The sequence below is a fragment of the Diaporthe batatas genome (genome assembly GCF_019321695.1).
Source record: "Diaporthe batatas strain CRI 302-4 chromosome Unknown Contig00006, whole genome shotgun sequence".
Classification (NCBI taxonomy): domain Eukaryota; kingdom Fungi; phylum Ascomycota; class Sordariomycetes; order Diaporthales; family Diaporthaceae; genus Diaporthe; species Diaporthe batatas.
In genome coordinates, this window is record NW_025408553.1 from 2,299,552 (window position 1) to 2,313,791 (window position 14,240).

General features: G+C 58.3%; 1 protein-coding gene across 1 annotated transcript; it reads right to left on the reverse strand.

Moving 5' to 3' along the window:
- Window positions 1-10,320: 10,320 nt before the first annotated feature.
- KVR01_006144 (uncharacterized protein) lies at window positions 10,321-13,785 on the reverse strand. Its single transcript, XM_044793131.1, has one exon. It carries the CDS (start codon window positions 13,599-13,601, stop codon window positions 12,243-12,245), a length of 1,359 nt encoding a protein of 452 aa, XP_044644947.1. The 5' UTR covers window positions 13,602-13,785; the 3' UTR covers window positions 10,321-12,242.
- Window positions 13,786-14,240: the final 455 nt, after the last annotated feature.

A 14,240-nucleotide genomic window follows, 5' to 3' on the forward strand; every position in this document is an offset into this window, starting at 1 on the left:
TGTGGGTGTTGTATGGGTAAGGGCATGGGCGACTTGGGTGTTTTCCTTTCTCTGCCCGTGCCCCATGCCCGTGGTGGCCATGGGCAGGGTAGGTACGGGGTACGTACGCCTAGGACAGAGAGACAGGACAGAGAGAGGCATGAGGTAGGCGGGCCCAGGGTCTGACAGGGGAGGCCGGATGTACCTTCTCAGGTAGAAGGAACGAGGGCGATCGGCGGCTCCTGCGCCCAACGGCTAGGTAACTGCTACCGTGCCGCACAAGCACATGCACCAGCGGGGGGAGAGCAGAGCAAGATTGGGGTAGAGGGGTACATGGGTACGTGGGTACACTGGTACATTGGTGCATGGGTTACCCAGACGGATTGGACCTTGGAATGACGGATTGCTGGTCCGTCTGCTACACAGTGCACTGTGCGCACCCACCAGCCCAGCAGGCCATCGCCCCCTGTGCAGGGCCTATCCTGACCCGGCGGCGCTACTGTTTCTCGTCCCAGGGCGCAGGGGTCGGGGCCAGGGGCGACGCTGGGTAGGGGCCAGTGCAGAATGCAGATGCAAGGGCAGCCAGACCTGGACTGGTGGTTGCTTGCTTGCCCAGGCCTGCTTGACTGCTGCCGCCGCTTGCTGCTTGCTGCTGGTGCCTCTCTTCTGGCCCTGGACTGAGCTGAGGTCACTCACCACCACCAACCACACGGACCCTCCCATATCGGGCGGCTGGGTACGTACCTCCTTGCTTCCCTGCTTGCCTGCTCTCTGTCATTCCTCGCCTGCACCAACACGGAAAAGATACGTACAGGTACGGGGGTACAAGCCACCACCCTCCCCCATCTCTGCCCTCGATGACTGTCTGCGACTCTCGCCCTCTCCTGTGTGCTAGACTACACCTCGTTGCGGGTCTGTGGATGTGATGTGATGTGCATGAACTGGTCAATGGTGCTCCGCTCCGCAAACAGAGAGCAAGTGACCATCTGACCGTCCGTCAGTTACGAATTAGACAGTCGTGGCCCCGCCAAAAAGCCTTGGGCACGTCCACTCGTCCAGTGGCTTGCTACGTTTCATCGTCGCGACGACAACGGCATGGCAGGCAAGCCAACCAGCAAGCCAGCAAGCCAACAAGCAAGCAAGGCTGCAATTGGAACAGGGCTGGTTGGATTTGGGTTTTTACTGTGCCGTACGTAGCTCACGACACGTCGCGTATGTATAATGCGATGGGGGATGGATGAGAATCCCCCTCATATCTAGGGGGAAGGGGCGGAAAAGGCCCGATGCCGCGGCCCTGCAAATCAATGCCCATCCAACATCTCAGTCCACACAAACCCAGGCAACATCGTGGGCTTCAAGCCTTCGCGGGCCTCCGAGGTAGCACACATTCCAAGAGTCCCCCGAGAGCAGGAAAGAGGAACAAGGGGGAAAAAAGCTTATCGGACGGAGATGGCAACCTGGCAACCTGGCAACCTGGCAGGGCAGGGCAGGGCAGGGCGGTTCGAGGGATTCGGCCATGGGCCTGGCTCCGGCTCCTCCTTGCAACATCGCTTGCCCGACTTTTGTCCATATCTTGGAAATTACACGCCGCCCCCCCGCGCCCCAATCCATCGCCCTCATCTCCAGCGTCTGTGTTTCTGGTTGACGACGATTGATAATCGATGACCAAGTCCAAGGCCCAGACAAGCAGAGAAAAAGAAGAAAAAAGGGCCCAAGAGATTGGATCTGTAGAAGATTTTTTCATTTTTCCCCGCGATCTCTTTGCCACGCTCGAACGTTCACACATCCCGGGGCCACAGCACCCGAGAAAGACGAGGTTAAAAAAATGAGGTCCTTTCTCTTGCTGCTCCGAAGGAGCCGTTCTCCATCGTCTGACCTTGCAGTTTCCGGTCCGGGCACCTCAAATCCTGCCCCTCGGAGCGTGCAGCAAGCAGGAGCCGTACATCCATACATCCATCCATACTGTTGATGGGATTACAGGGAAAAAAGGGGCCCGGAGAAAGGATTCTAGGTGCGGCCAATGCGCAAGGCCGATCCGCCGCCCCAAGAAGTCTGCCATATAGTCATCTTTTTGCTGCTTTCACATCCAGGGGCTGCATCAGCAGCAACTCGGCCTGCATTCCTTTCTTCTTTTCCGTGGGTGAGTTGTGAGATGTGTGTATGTGTGTGTGTGTGTGTGTGTGTGGTCTGTCATGTATCAAAAGGTCAATCAAGCCAAGCTGCGTCCTCGGGAAGTCAAACTAACAATCTACATAACCCACACTACACAACACACATGCGCACACGCCCTCTCTCCCCTTCCCTCGACTCGACCCACCGTAACACGGGTCACAGAGATCACACACCCTCTGACCCTCAAACCCACCCCCCCTTCCACCCCCGATCCGTCTTGGATATCGACGTGGTGACACCCTCTCTCACAATGGTCCGTGGAAAGGATGGGACCCCCCACTGCAGAAGTAGTTGAATCACACGCACCGTAGCAAGAAGCAACAGCAGCGTGCGGCGGCAAGAGTTGAAGAAACCGCAGCCGGTATGTGCGTATATGACATATATATTCTCGTTCCTAGCCCTGTCCTATCCATGCCCCACCGTGGGAAGGGGCGTGCGTGGGTGGCGCGCAGGCAAGAGAGCAAAAAAAGCAACAAGCAAGCAAGCCGCAGAGACCCAGCTGCGCAGGGGTCGGCCGGGGCTCCATTGTGTGTACTGTATATGGATTGAGCGTGTGTACATACGGGTCACTACACCACATACTCGCATGTTAATTGAGTGGGCTGTTCCCTATTTCTTTTTTTCCCCCATGCCATGCGGTGATGGTGGGGGTGTACTGATCCCCCACTCTGTCCCTTCAATATTCCCGAAGATAGAAAAATGCGTATTCGCAAATCCACAAATTCTTCAAATGCGATTCAATCAATGATGCCATGGCCATGGCATGGGATGGGGGCCAAGCCGAGGCTCCAGGACACACAAGTGCATCTATCCATCCGCCTGTCAATCACTTTCCGTACCGGTATGTATACATGCATTCGCATCGCATCGCCCCGCGCGGAACGAACGAACGAACGAACGACAGGCGACCACTGCGAACCGGCGCCGCGCTCGAACCCGGGCCGTTACATCACCTGGGGCAAGGAAGGGGACGACGGAACTTGGCCCTCCCCGTCCGTCCGTCCGTCCGTCCCTGCCTCTCACGTCCCCCAAGCCTTTCTCCATCTGCATCTAAACATGGAAAAACGTTTTGTCCTCGGGGATCTGCATTCGACTTGGCTACTGGTCCTGTCGATCTTTTTTTGTATTGTTCGGTCGGGCGGTACCGCAACTACATAGGTGCACCGTCTAGTCGGGCTGTCTCGACTAGGTAGGTAGGCAGGCGGCACAATAAGAATAAGAATAAGAGGAATTAGCAGAAAATGGCAAAATAGGAGCATCGGACGACCTCCTGCACGACCCGCCCGGGAGCAAGCCCGCCCGGGGACGGGAGAGGAAGAGAGAGAATACAGCCCGCCACGATAACAAAGACGGGCAAGATTTGCACCCTGTTCTCGTACTCGGCCTCACTCACTCACTCACTCACTCACTCACTCCCTCCCAGGCGGGACGGCCCAGCTTGCCACAGGGGCCCGAGGACCCTCTTCCTTCTATTCATGCGCATGCGCATCGCCTCGGCACAAGGCTCGTCCCGAAAGGGAGGGAGGGCGAGCGCTGGGCTGGGCTGGGCTGGCGGGCTGGGCTGGCCCGAGATCGATATCCCCAGCAGACAGACAAACAGACCGCAGCATGTAGGTATGTAGTTGGGAGGAGCCCAGGGAGTAGGAGGAGGGAGGTACAACTATGCACACACTGCTGCAGGCAAGCCCCGTTCCATACCGACGTCGCGTCTGGGCAGCGCGCGGCTGCAGCAGCAGCGATAAAACAAGGGCACACACACACACACATATGCAGTGACGCATTACCAACCCGGCCCATCGACCCAGGCTTTTTCTTCTCTCCGGTCGGTTTGCAGCGTGCCTGCCGGGCCTCAAACGGACAGATTTAGTGAACCAAGGGAACACAGAGGACTAAAAGAGGCCGGTGAGGGAAAGGGGGGAAAACCTGCTTGTAGGGCAAGTGCTTGCGAGTGGTCCCTGCTGGTGGGAGAGAGAACTGAAGCAAGGCAGTTAGTTGGTTAGTTGGTTGGATATGCCATGGGCGACGACCCAACCCGTACAGACAGACGTTCAGACGTAGTGTACATTTGACGTACAATGTTTGGCATACTGTACAATATGATGCCACCCCCGGCAAGGGCAAAAAGGTCCGCCGCCGGGACGGTCTGTCAATCAATCAAGTGGTTCAGGCCATGGCCCCTTCAACACCGTCCCAAGCCTCCGGGACGCCGTAGGGGCAGTGGCTATGCCAGTGGTCTCAACGGCGCCGGCCACGGTCTCCCTTGGGCGACGATCTAGGCTGGGAGGAGGTGGCCCAGTACCATGGACTTCTCCGTTAGCCTGGTTGTGTTAGCCGGTGGGGCTCCCACGAGTCACGGCAGTTCGCAGCCGTGGACCAGAGGGGCCCAGGATCACGAGACGCCCACATGTCATTGCCTCAGATACAGTGTAGAGAGGCGAGGGATAGGAAGAGACAGAGAAGCCGCGCTATCAATAGCAGCACTGCTAAGCCCCATGCGGCTAAACGGTTTGTGAGGAAGGCTTAACGATAATGGGGGTGACTAGGTGACGAGGTGCCCCGCGGAGAATGCCAGTACGCTTGCACCAACAAGCGGGATTGCGCCTGGGCACCAGCAAAACAACAAACAATGAACAGTATTCGCCGAGGTTGTGAGTTTACGGGTCGGCAATCTCCCACATTGGCTCCTTCCAAATCATTCCGCGGGCCCTCTGGACCCAGAAATAAGGGACGAGGGTGGGAAAATTCCCGTCTCCGTCTCCGTCTCCGTCTCGTCTGAAGTCGCCCTCGTCGCAGTGATCCGTAGATCTCCGACGGCGCCCAGTTGGGCTGAGAGGACAGGCGACACGGCGTCCCCACATAGCCAAGTTCCAAGATATTAACGTCGTAACCTTTTGAGAGCGTTGCTTGCTTGGACATCCAGCGAGTGCATTAATGTCAGCCGCCGCCCCTCGCGGCTCAGCATATTTATGGTCTAGAGCAGGGCTGGCGGGCTGACGAGACGCCAGGCGCCCAGACGCCGGTTTGGCGCGAATGTTTATGGGGGCTATAGATACGGACAACGACGATGCTGTGAAAGGGGGCGGTAGTCGTCGTCGTCGTCGTCGTCAAGGAAGTCTAGAGCGCTGGGCGGCCCCAGGCTGAACTGTCGTCTGTCTAGTAAGCCCCCTCCCGTGCGCCGCCTTTCGCAGGTCTAGGTTACCTGTGGTTGGCGTGGCGAGAAGGCGGCTTCAGGGCGGCCTTGGCTTGGCGGCGCGAGGCTGCGCAATTGTACAGTATGAAGAAAACCCTGTTCGGTACATGAGATGGCCGAGTTGAATTTTCCTCGAAAATCCTTCCAGCGTTTGACGAACAGCCCCAGCTTCGCAACGTGGGCGGCATGCTGGGAATCCATCTCGAGGTGGGGACAGCTCCAGACCGCCCAGGTCAAGGCGCTGGTGGGTTCGGGTCAATAGATGCAGGGCGCTGAGGAAGCCTGGGGTGGATTTCTATCCTTGTCCTGTCATTGCCCCAAGGCCGCTCCGTCGACGGGTACAGCTGAAAGCGCTTTGACAATGCAAGCCTGGCGGGAGCATGATGCCGGTCGGGAGTGATGCCGCGTTGGGAATATATCGTGCGCCCCCGGAGGCGGAACGGCGGCCAAGTGGAAGGAAAGATTATCTTATTAGTCCAAGTTGGCTTCGGTGAGCTGTGAGCGCCAGAGTGCCCGCCAGCCAACGCGTCCCTCTTGCTTGCGGCAAAGTTCATGCGTGGCATTGGATTGCACGCATAAAGCTGTAAATTGGGGCCGGTCCAGATGTCTTCTGCCTCTATACCACAGTATTATTATCACACCGTGTTGAATTGAATCATGACATGGGCGATCACAACTTGTTGGACTGTAACGTGAGCGGTGCCCGACCCGACGTCGGCAGCGACATGGATGACCACAGCTCGCCGATCATTGAGCCGTCGCCCCGGTGGCAGCTGATGGGATCCTGTTCCTGACGAATGAGACAGGGGCCATTCTATTTCACGCATGCTCTCACACGGCGGCGGTATTGACGCCGTCGCCAAGCGGGTGTCATTTCACGTGTGTTGTGGATACCATCGAACCGCGCACAAGGTGGACACACCCGCCTGGGGTGCATGCTGCACGAGGGGAAAGGTTGAAGGACGGAGTGGTCGATGTGAAATTACGCATCGCAACATGGGGTTGGTGCCATGGGCATCTAAGTTGATGAGTCCTCTGGGTGCGGAGGGACAGCAAGAGATTAGTCTGCTCTGCTGCAACGTTGGTAAGGAAGGGCGGGAACCGGTGTTCTGTCAGCGTTGCATCGCATCGAAGGTGATCGGATTTTCTCTTGATCAGCCGGTGTCAACAACCTTGTCTAGCTGTCATCTTCTGGCCCACAGATGGCCCGGCAAACCGCTGTAGCCGACGGGTGTGAAGGATCGAAAGGGGCATTGGTCGCTGTCCGATCCTCTCTTCTTGCCACGGCTTGAAGGGAGAGAGGGGTGGCTTGGGTGCCCTGGCGGCCTGAGTGGTGGGTGAAGAAATCTGCGCGTGCAATGCGTGCTCCCCAGATCCAATTGTGCGCCGCGAACGATAGTTTGCCTTTTTGGGAGTTACCGGTGGTAGAAGTGAGGAGGGCAGACATGTATGTGCATGGGACAATGCTGTCCAATGGACCAGCTAGACGTTAGACCGGTCGGTTGACCGTATCGCCCAGTCATGCTGATCTTTGCAAGCTGCAATACAGAGTAGGCGGCGCTATTGATGTGATACTGCGGGGCTGCTTGAGAAGGTCGCAAGGTCGATATCGAGAACGATGAATGTGGGCCGCAGGTGGGTCAGGCCCAGATTAATTGGCATGTTGACTGCTTGAGTGGTTCTCCCGCCGAATAGAGTTGCGCTCTCGCATCGATCAATCAACCACCGGAGACCCAGAGGCAGTGAGACATAGTCAAGACCAACAGACAGATGGCAGAGAGGCAGAGACAGAAGGGCACAGCCAAAAGCCAAGCGCCACCCCCATGCCACTACCGGTGTCAGGCAAGATGTCACGCTGCAGCCATCAATGTCCTGCAGGAACTACTATCCGTGGCCCCGCCGAGAGGGCACCCACACGAGACCTGAGGGTCCCTCGAAGCTCCCCCAGCGTTGGACCGCGGAGGCCCGGAAGCCGTCCCTAGTGCCGGCGTGCAGCTCTGTATCTGCTTTGTGTGGGGAGTGGCAGAGTGCTGAGGCCTGAAGCCTGAAAGGGAGGGGACCGCCCACGCTGACACGCAGCCACGCCGGGCTAGTCTAGTGTCCACTACTACTACATAGTAGCTGGGACCTGCTGGACACGGGCGTTTGTCGAGTCTAGATCCATGGCCCCGCCATGCCATACCGGTATGCCCTGTGATGGCATATCGCGCTACTCATGGGCGTCTGTCGCACTGGGTGACATCCAACGCTCTGGTCGCGACGCCTCTTGGCCTGATGAGATCTGCCTGTTGCTGGCTGCTGGGTGCTGGCTTGCTGACTGCTTCATAACGGCTGTTGATGGAGGTGTGGTGGTGGTGGTGGTGGTGGTGGTGGTGGTGGTGGCGGCAGACGGGACGGCGCAGGCACGTGTGGGTGTGGCAGGACGAAGCAAGCAGGGCAGGGCAGGTCTGGCTCCGAGGGCTGCTGCTGCTGGCAAGGTTTGGAGAGGCAGAGGGGCAGAGATGCCATCGAGCAGGCCAGAATCGAGGAGTGCAGGACTGCAGGACTGCAGGACTGCAAGGGGCGATGGTGGTCAGCATGTTGATATCGTCGGGCTCACCTGCCGAAGCGATGGATGGGCGGAAGGACAAGCCAGACAAGTAGATTGTGACGCACCTCGCCAGTGGTTCGGCTAGGCGGTTCTGCAGTGCAGTGCATTGCATGGCAGCGTGCTTGATGCAAATCAGGATTGGCAGACTGGGGCAGACTGGCTACCTGCCCTGGCGTGCAGGCGTGCAGGCGTGCAGCTTCTCCCGTGTCCCGAACGAGGGCAGTCCTGTGGTTTGTCTGCAGCCCACGCCTCGTTATTCACATTCCTTGGTTCGACCTGGCGGCAAGCCGACCCACAGGAAAGCGAAGCTGGCAACAGCTGTCGTCGTTGGTTCGTTATGGCCGATGGTTGAGTCCCATCATCGTCCCCATCTGGAGCTGTCAAGCTTCCAAGCAGCAAGCGGGTGGGTGACAGGGCGAAGAGATGACAGGTTGGAGGACCCCACATCCCACATCCCACATCGGAGCTTCAGCCGGCCAGATGCCTTGGTGCAGCGCTAGTCTGGACTGGCCTGTGTGACAAGAGGGTACGTACCACCAGGGTCAGTACGGTACGGAGTACGGAGTACGTACCCCATGTTCTCCCAACGTTGTGGTTGCCGTCCCTTCAAACTCCACAGCATCAACATACCGTCGTCAGTGACTGTATGTTGGATGGCACCTGGTGGGAAGCCTGGAAGCCCCTTCCTCATGTCAACCTTGGAAGATGTTGTGAGCCCGCAGCCCGGGCCGAAACTGCTTCTGCTCCTCCTCGTGCTCCTGCAACCGCCACCGCAGGGGCAGGTACCAAGCGAAGATATCCCAAACTCCCAAACTCCCAGGCTCCCCCTCGTCCTCCCCCTCCGCCTTCGACGACCACATCCACCATCATCTGCAAAGCTACCACGCCGGTCTGCTGATCAGGTACGCACTCGTACACACTGGCATCGGTCTGGCCTGGTCCGTTGGTCCACCGCAAAAGTCGAATACGCCTCGCACTGTCTGCCATCGATCAAGCCTCACCTCTGCTTGGCTATGGAATATGTCGCCTGCAGTCTGGCAGTTTGCAAATGCCATCTCAGCTGCCTCTGGGTCGCCAAATCGGACAGCAGTGCATTGCAGCGCAGCGCAGATATTGACACTGCACCCTCAGGGTCGCCTCATTTCGAACCTGCCGCGTCGTACCAGCCAGCAGCTGGCTGGCTTGGTTGGGTCGGCAAAACCTCAGTTCGTGTCTGTCGACATATCTGCCAGCCGGCCGGCCACCCAGCCAACAGCCAACCTAGTTCGGCCAAGCCCAGACCAGCCCGAGGGTCCTCTCCCTCTCCCTCTCAGCTCTCTTTCTCTGCATGCATGCATGCAACACGGAGCTCAATCTGGATGCATCCTTCTGCCCCTGCAGCACGGCGGCACGGCGGCACGGCACGACGTTTCGGTTGCCCGAGCCAGCAAGTATGACGCAGCTCCTCCATCTCGTCGTCTCGAATTGCCCATACCCCGTCGGTGTGCCTGCTTGCCAACACTGCTCGCCACCCGGTCAGTCTCTCATTCAGCAGCAATCACAAGTAATGTGCGCTTGGATCGGTGCTCCGCAAGAACCCATGGCTGCTTGTTGTACTGTGTACACGTTCTCGTGCCCACAACCTTCGGGCTCGGATCGGAAAGCACAAAGTCGATAGCTCGGTGGGCCTGTGGGCTCTCCTGCAGGCACTCGTGGTAGTACGCTGCGTCTGGGTGAATATTCCCCAGTCCCACGTCTCGGAACATAGGCACCACAGTGTCGCTCGCTCCCAGCAGACATACGCCATCTGGACCTGACACCCGCTCGCTTGTAGCATTGCGGCGCTGGATGCCTTCCTGGGGAGATTTCTCGGCGAAACTGCCAGGCCGGGGCAGCACACTACGACCATTAGAGCATCAGGCGCACGGCACGCAATGATTTGGGCCGGCGCATTCTCCCACTTCGGCCCCAGTCCACTGGCTGGCGCCGCGCCCGACACTGTGCCGTCCCGATACATTGCTATGGTACAGATTAAAGCACTCCGTACTCTGGCCGTTCCTGTTTCGGCCGCACAGCGTTGACCCAGGCCCTCGGGCGCGCCGTAATTGTCTGGCCGAGCTGTCATTATCGCTTGCCCAGAACGCCCCACAGGCCGGTGGGCGGAACGTACACATATGCCCTGAAGGCTGCCTTGGGAACCCCACACCACTCGTTTCGTCGATAGCCTCAAGTCACGGACATCACCCGCGCCACGGCATCTTGTACGTCTCGGGAAAGTTTCACGGTCGCATTCGGGCGCTTGACAGATTGCCGCGCTGCAGGGCGGGACAGGGTCCAGGAAAGTCGCCAAATCCTCGACACAGTATCTGCTTGCCTTCCCCAGTTTCGTCTGATGTCGTTCAAAGGGACCTGCTGATCTCATCGACTCCATTGCCAAATGATCAATGGCCACTGCATTCAATCAATACAATACATTACGCTGTGGCGGCCCTGGCCAGAGGGCGGCCGTCGCTTGATTGGCTTTTGAATTGACCTCACTTTTCGCTGCCCACCCGCTGCGCCAAGCCCGTGCACAGATCCAACAACCCCAACCTTGACATCCCTCTGACATGACATCGTACTGTCGCTGGGGTCTTGCCGCAACGTCTTTGTCATTGCCAGGCTCAGAAACTCGTCTGGGGTGTCACTGCGGCAGCTTCGTGCATTGTGCGGAATGCTCTTGAGAGAATTGGCTTTCTGCAACCAGCGGCCGGGATGCTGATATCTTTAGCAAGGCTCGGTCAACGCGCCGATCACTTAGCATGCATGGCGAAGTACTGTATGATGCACCTGGATCAGGCCTCGCAGGCAACCGACGTCCCGACCGGATTTCCTTCAGGACCCTCGGGCGCTCGATGATCTTCGACCACACTCATCGAAGAAAGCGCGCGTAACGGCGCCACAGCAGATGGGCTTCGCCTTTGTCCACGGGATACCCGCAGGCTGGACAACATGTTGGCTACCCAGGCAGCCAGGACCATGGGTTTGGGCGTTACACCGTGCCACCAGGCACGGCTGCTTCCTCGCCACGCCCAACACCCAGCCATTCCAGACTGCTGGGTTCATTCAGCACATTGCGACACATGTCAGTCACCTTCCACGCCCATGCCATGGGATCAATGCGAGCAATGCCCAGGTGCAGCCTGCCTTGCGCGCCCCGACAGCGGTTCCTCCTGGCCTGGCCCGACGCACTGGGTCTCTCTCGCCAGGCTTGGCCAAGCAGTTGGTTAGCGTACTGTGCAATTTGTCAACCGCTCAACTCTTTGTTCCTGAATCTTGTCCAGGCGATGTCTCCTTGGCATACGGCCAGAACGTCAGAACGGCTACCACTAGGTCGACGTCAGGCCCGCTAACCCTTCGTCTACCATAGAGATGGGACGACCTTGTTGTCTTCTGGCTCCTTTCCATTCCAAAAAATTGTTTCTCCGGTGATTGGCGAGAACGAGACCCACGAAACACTTTCGCCACAGCGTCTGACGGTGCCAAGCTACTGCCGTTGGGCGCCCCCACCTGTCAAACTCCGTCCACGTTTTCACGCCCTGGCCCGGGGCAATGCTAATTAATACTTGCTAGTGGACGACGGCAGCGCAACGACACAAAGAAGCTTCCGGTTCCCATCAAAGTTTGGTCGCAGGCACCCGTGTTGCGTGGCATCTAGATTCACAAATGCGTTTGATTCTAGTGAGGCGCCGCTTTTACAGGCCCCGTGGCATCGCTCGACGGCGCAAAGCCAACTAATCAGTGCGTACGATTTATACCATTGGCCACAAGCATCCGTGGAAATACAGCAGCTGCGCTGCCGACAGCCGAACTACATCTGGAAAGCTGGCCGACGACTAGTCTCTCAGCGAACCAGCCAGCCACTGCGACCTCACCCAGCGCAAATGTGTTCAGCACCCCAGGTTTGAGCCCAACTAGCGACTCGGCAGCTTGATCTACATTGCCCGCCACGATGTTTGCACGACCTGTACTCGGTCAGGTTTTGTTTCGACCCATTGGACTAATTCAGGCGCGGTCTAGCGCCGAGCAGCCCTCGTCGCATAGCGGTTTCTGTCAACCCCCGCCGGACACCGGCGATCACGCAGGTTAGAGTGGGGAATGCATCCCATCGCACACTCGATGTGACATTCTTAGCAGCCTCGAGAGTTTCGCGGAGACTGTCGGTTGTATTGAGTGCTTCTTAATATACGCATGTGCTATTCGTGGTATCTGAGCTATGTACATGGTGCTAATATCAACCCCGATGCTTTTAGGTAGACTCCGCAAACGGGAGCACTGATTGTCCTCGGAAGATTAGTGAGGCGCATATAGGAACCCCAACTGATCTACCTCGTCCCCGTCCTGACCCAAGAAGCCGACTATGCTCCAGCCATCTGGTGCTGTAAAGTCAGCACAGTCGGTGGTCTTCTTGCCGGCGCTAACAGTCTTCCCAGTGCTGGTCGTCGCCTCAATATAGAAGTTGCGTGTTTGGTTGTTGTACAGACCCTGGCAAACTGTTGCCTTAGTCCAGTACTCACCAGCACCTAGCGTCAGGCTCGCCTCAGTGCCGCCCGTGCCGCCATGGGTAAGGCTGGTGCCACTACTCAGTGTCACGCCTACGCTGTCGAGCCTGTTAGCACCCCTGAAGGTGAGCTTGGACACGACAGGCTTTGAGATGTTGGCCAGCGCGCCGACGTCGCTGAACCAAGTGCCGTGCGGCCCTCCCCAGTAGGCCGACTGCCGCAAGCTAGTGCCCGCGGTCCAGGTGAAGTTGACGTTGACGGGATTGTGGTCCGAGAGAATGCTGCCGTTGGGCTGCAGGAACCACTCACCAACATACATGAAGCTAGTGGCGTCGAGCGTGGCGAGCGGCGAGGAGCGGTAGAAGACCTTGTCCACGGTCTCACATGTGTTGTTGTCGGATGACTGCGGGTTTACGCACAGAGTCTCCTGAGTCGGCACGACTCCATTGCGTGCATGCTGCACCCAGGCGTCTGTGAAGCCGGCGTCGAGCAGCGTGCGCACCGCTGTGTCCAGGACTCTACTGTAGCGCGAGTTTGTATCGCCAAAGATAACAACAGCATTGCCAGCCGAGTTTGCCTCGGCGAAAGCCAACACCTGGTTGATGTTGGAGTTGCGGGCCGTCTCATCGGCGTCGGTGGTACCGGCGTCGGCGTGCAGGTTGTAGAAGTCGGCGTAGACGGCGGAGGAATTGTCCGTTGCCGCAGCAATCTGCATTCTCATGAAGGTAAAACCCTTGGGCGTGAGACAGTCCGCGCTGTCGGTGTTGCTGCAAGTGTTCCACTTGGTGCGCGTCAAGTCCACCCATGGGTAGTTGGCCAGGGTGTTGAGCCCGGACCCGAACGGCACGCCGCCCGAGGTCGCGGTCCTGTACGGGTGGTTGTCCGTCTCGTACACGGCCGCGTGATAGTTGAAATCCTCCTGCACGTGGATGACGTCGAAAGCATATTGGGCAAAGTAACCGCCGATCAACTTTGAGTTCACCTCCTTGTCACCCGGCACGTCGTTGCCCTGCAGGAACTGCGGCAGGCCTGCGACGTTCATGGTCAGGACGGAGAGGTCGCCGGCCGTCGGCGCTGGTGACTGCGCGGCGACCGTCTTGGCGAGGAGCAGGCCCGCTGCCGCGGCTGCTGTCCTCAGGGATGCTGCCATCTTTGTTTTGGAATTGTGGCAGCTGTTTCGGGGACTGGTGAAGGGGGACAGGCTGACAACGATCGTGTCTTGATGGCACCGGGGCGAATGAATGTGTGCGCCTTGAGATGAACGAGTGCACCTCTCTGGACGACGAACAGCAGGCGAACTTTATTACCTCGCCCTTGATGCGCCACGTCTTCGGCTTCTTTGTGGTACCCGAAGTCGCAGGGGAGACGGCGACGAGGCTGCTGGGCTGAGCGCTCGACCTGCGCCTTCGTTCTATCACCAGGTTGGATTGGATACGCTGCGATCCGCCTGATCCTCCATCGATAGCCAATTTGCCCCAGGTGCCATATCTGCGACACTGTCGATCTATATATGGGCTTCTACAACGCGATGTTGCGGCGCCCCGCCTCCATGCCATGAGTCGTCATGAACCATTGGGGCTGCACGTGGGCACCGCTCAAAGAGGGGGCAGGAAATTGGGACTGCCTTGGTCGGTGTGCACTCAATCAATATCAGTCTCGTCTTCGGCTACCGACCAAGTTACGGTGGTGGTTGAGGAGCGTGGACGGGCCACCAAGAAATGATAGGCCGAACTATTGGCCTGTGAGCCCCCGATACCTGCCTCTTCCGGCGGGCAGGCCTCGGGGCCAT

Coding starts and splice junctions, on each gene's coding strand:
- KVR01_006144 (XM_044793131.1), bottom strand. CDS start 13,601: ATGGCAGCATCCCTGAGGACAGCAGCCGCGGCAGCGGGCCTGCTCCTC.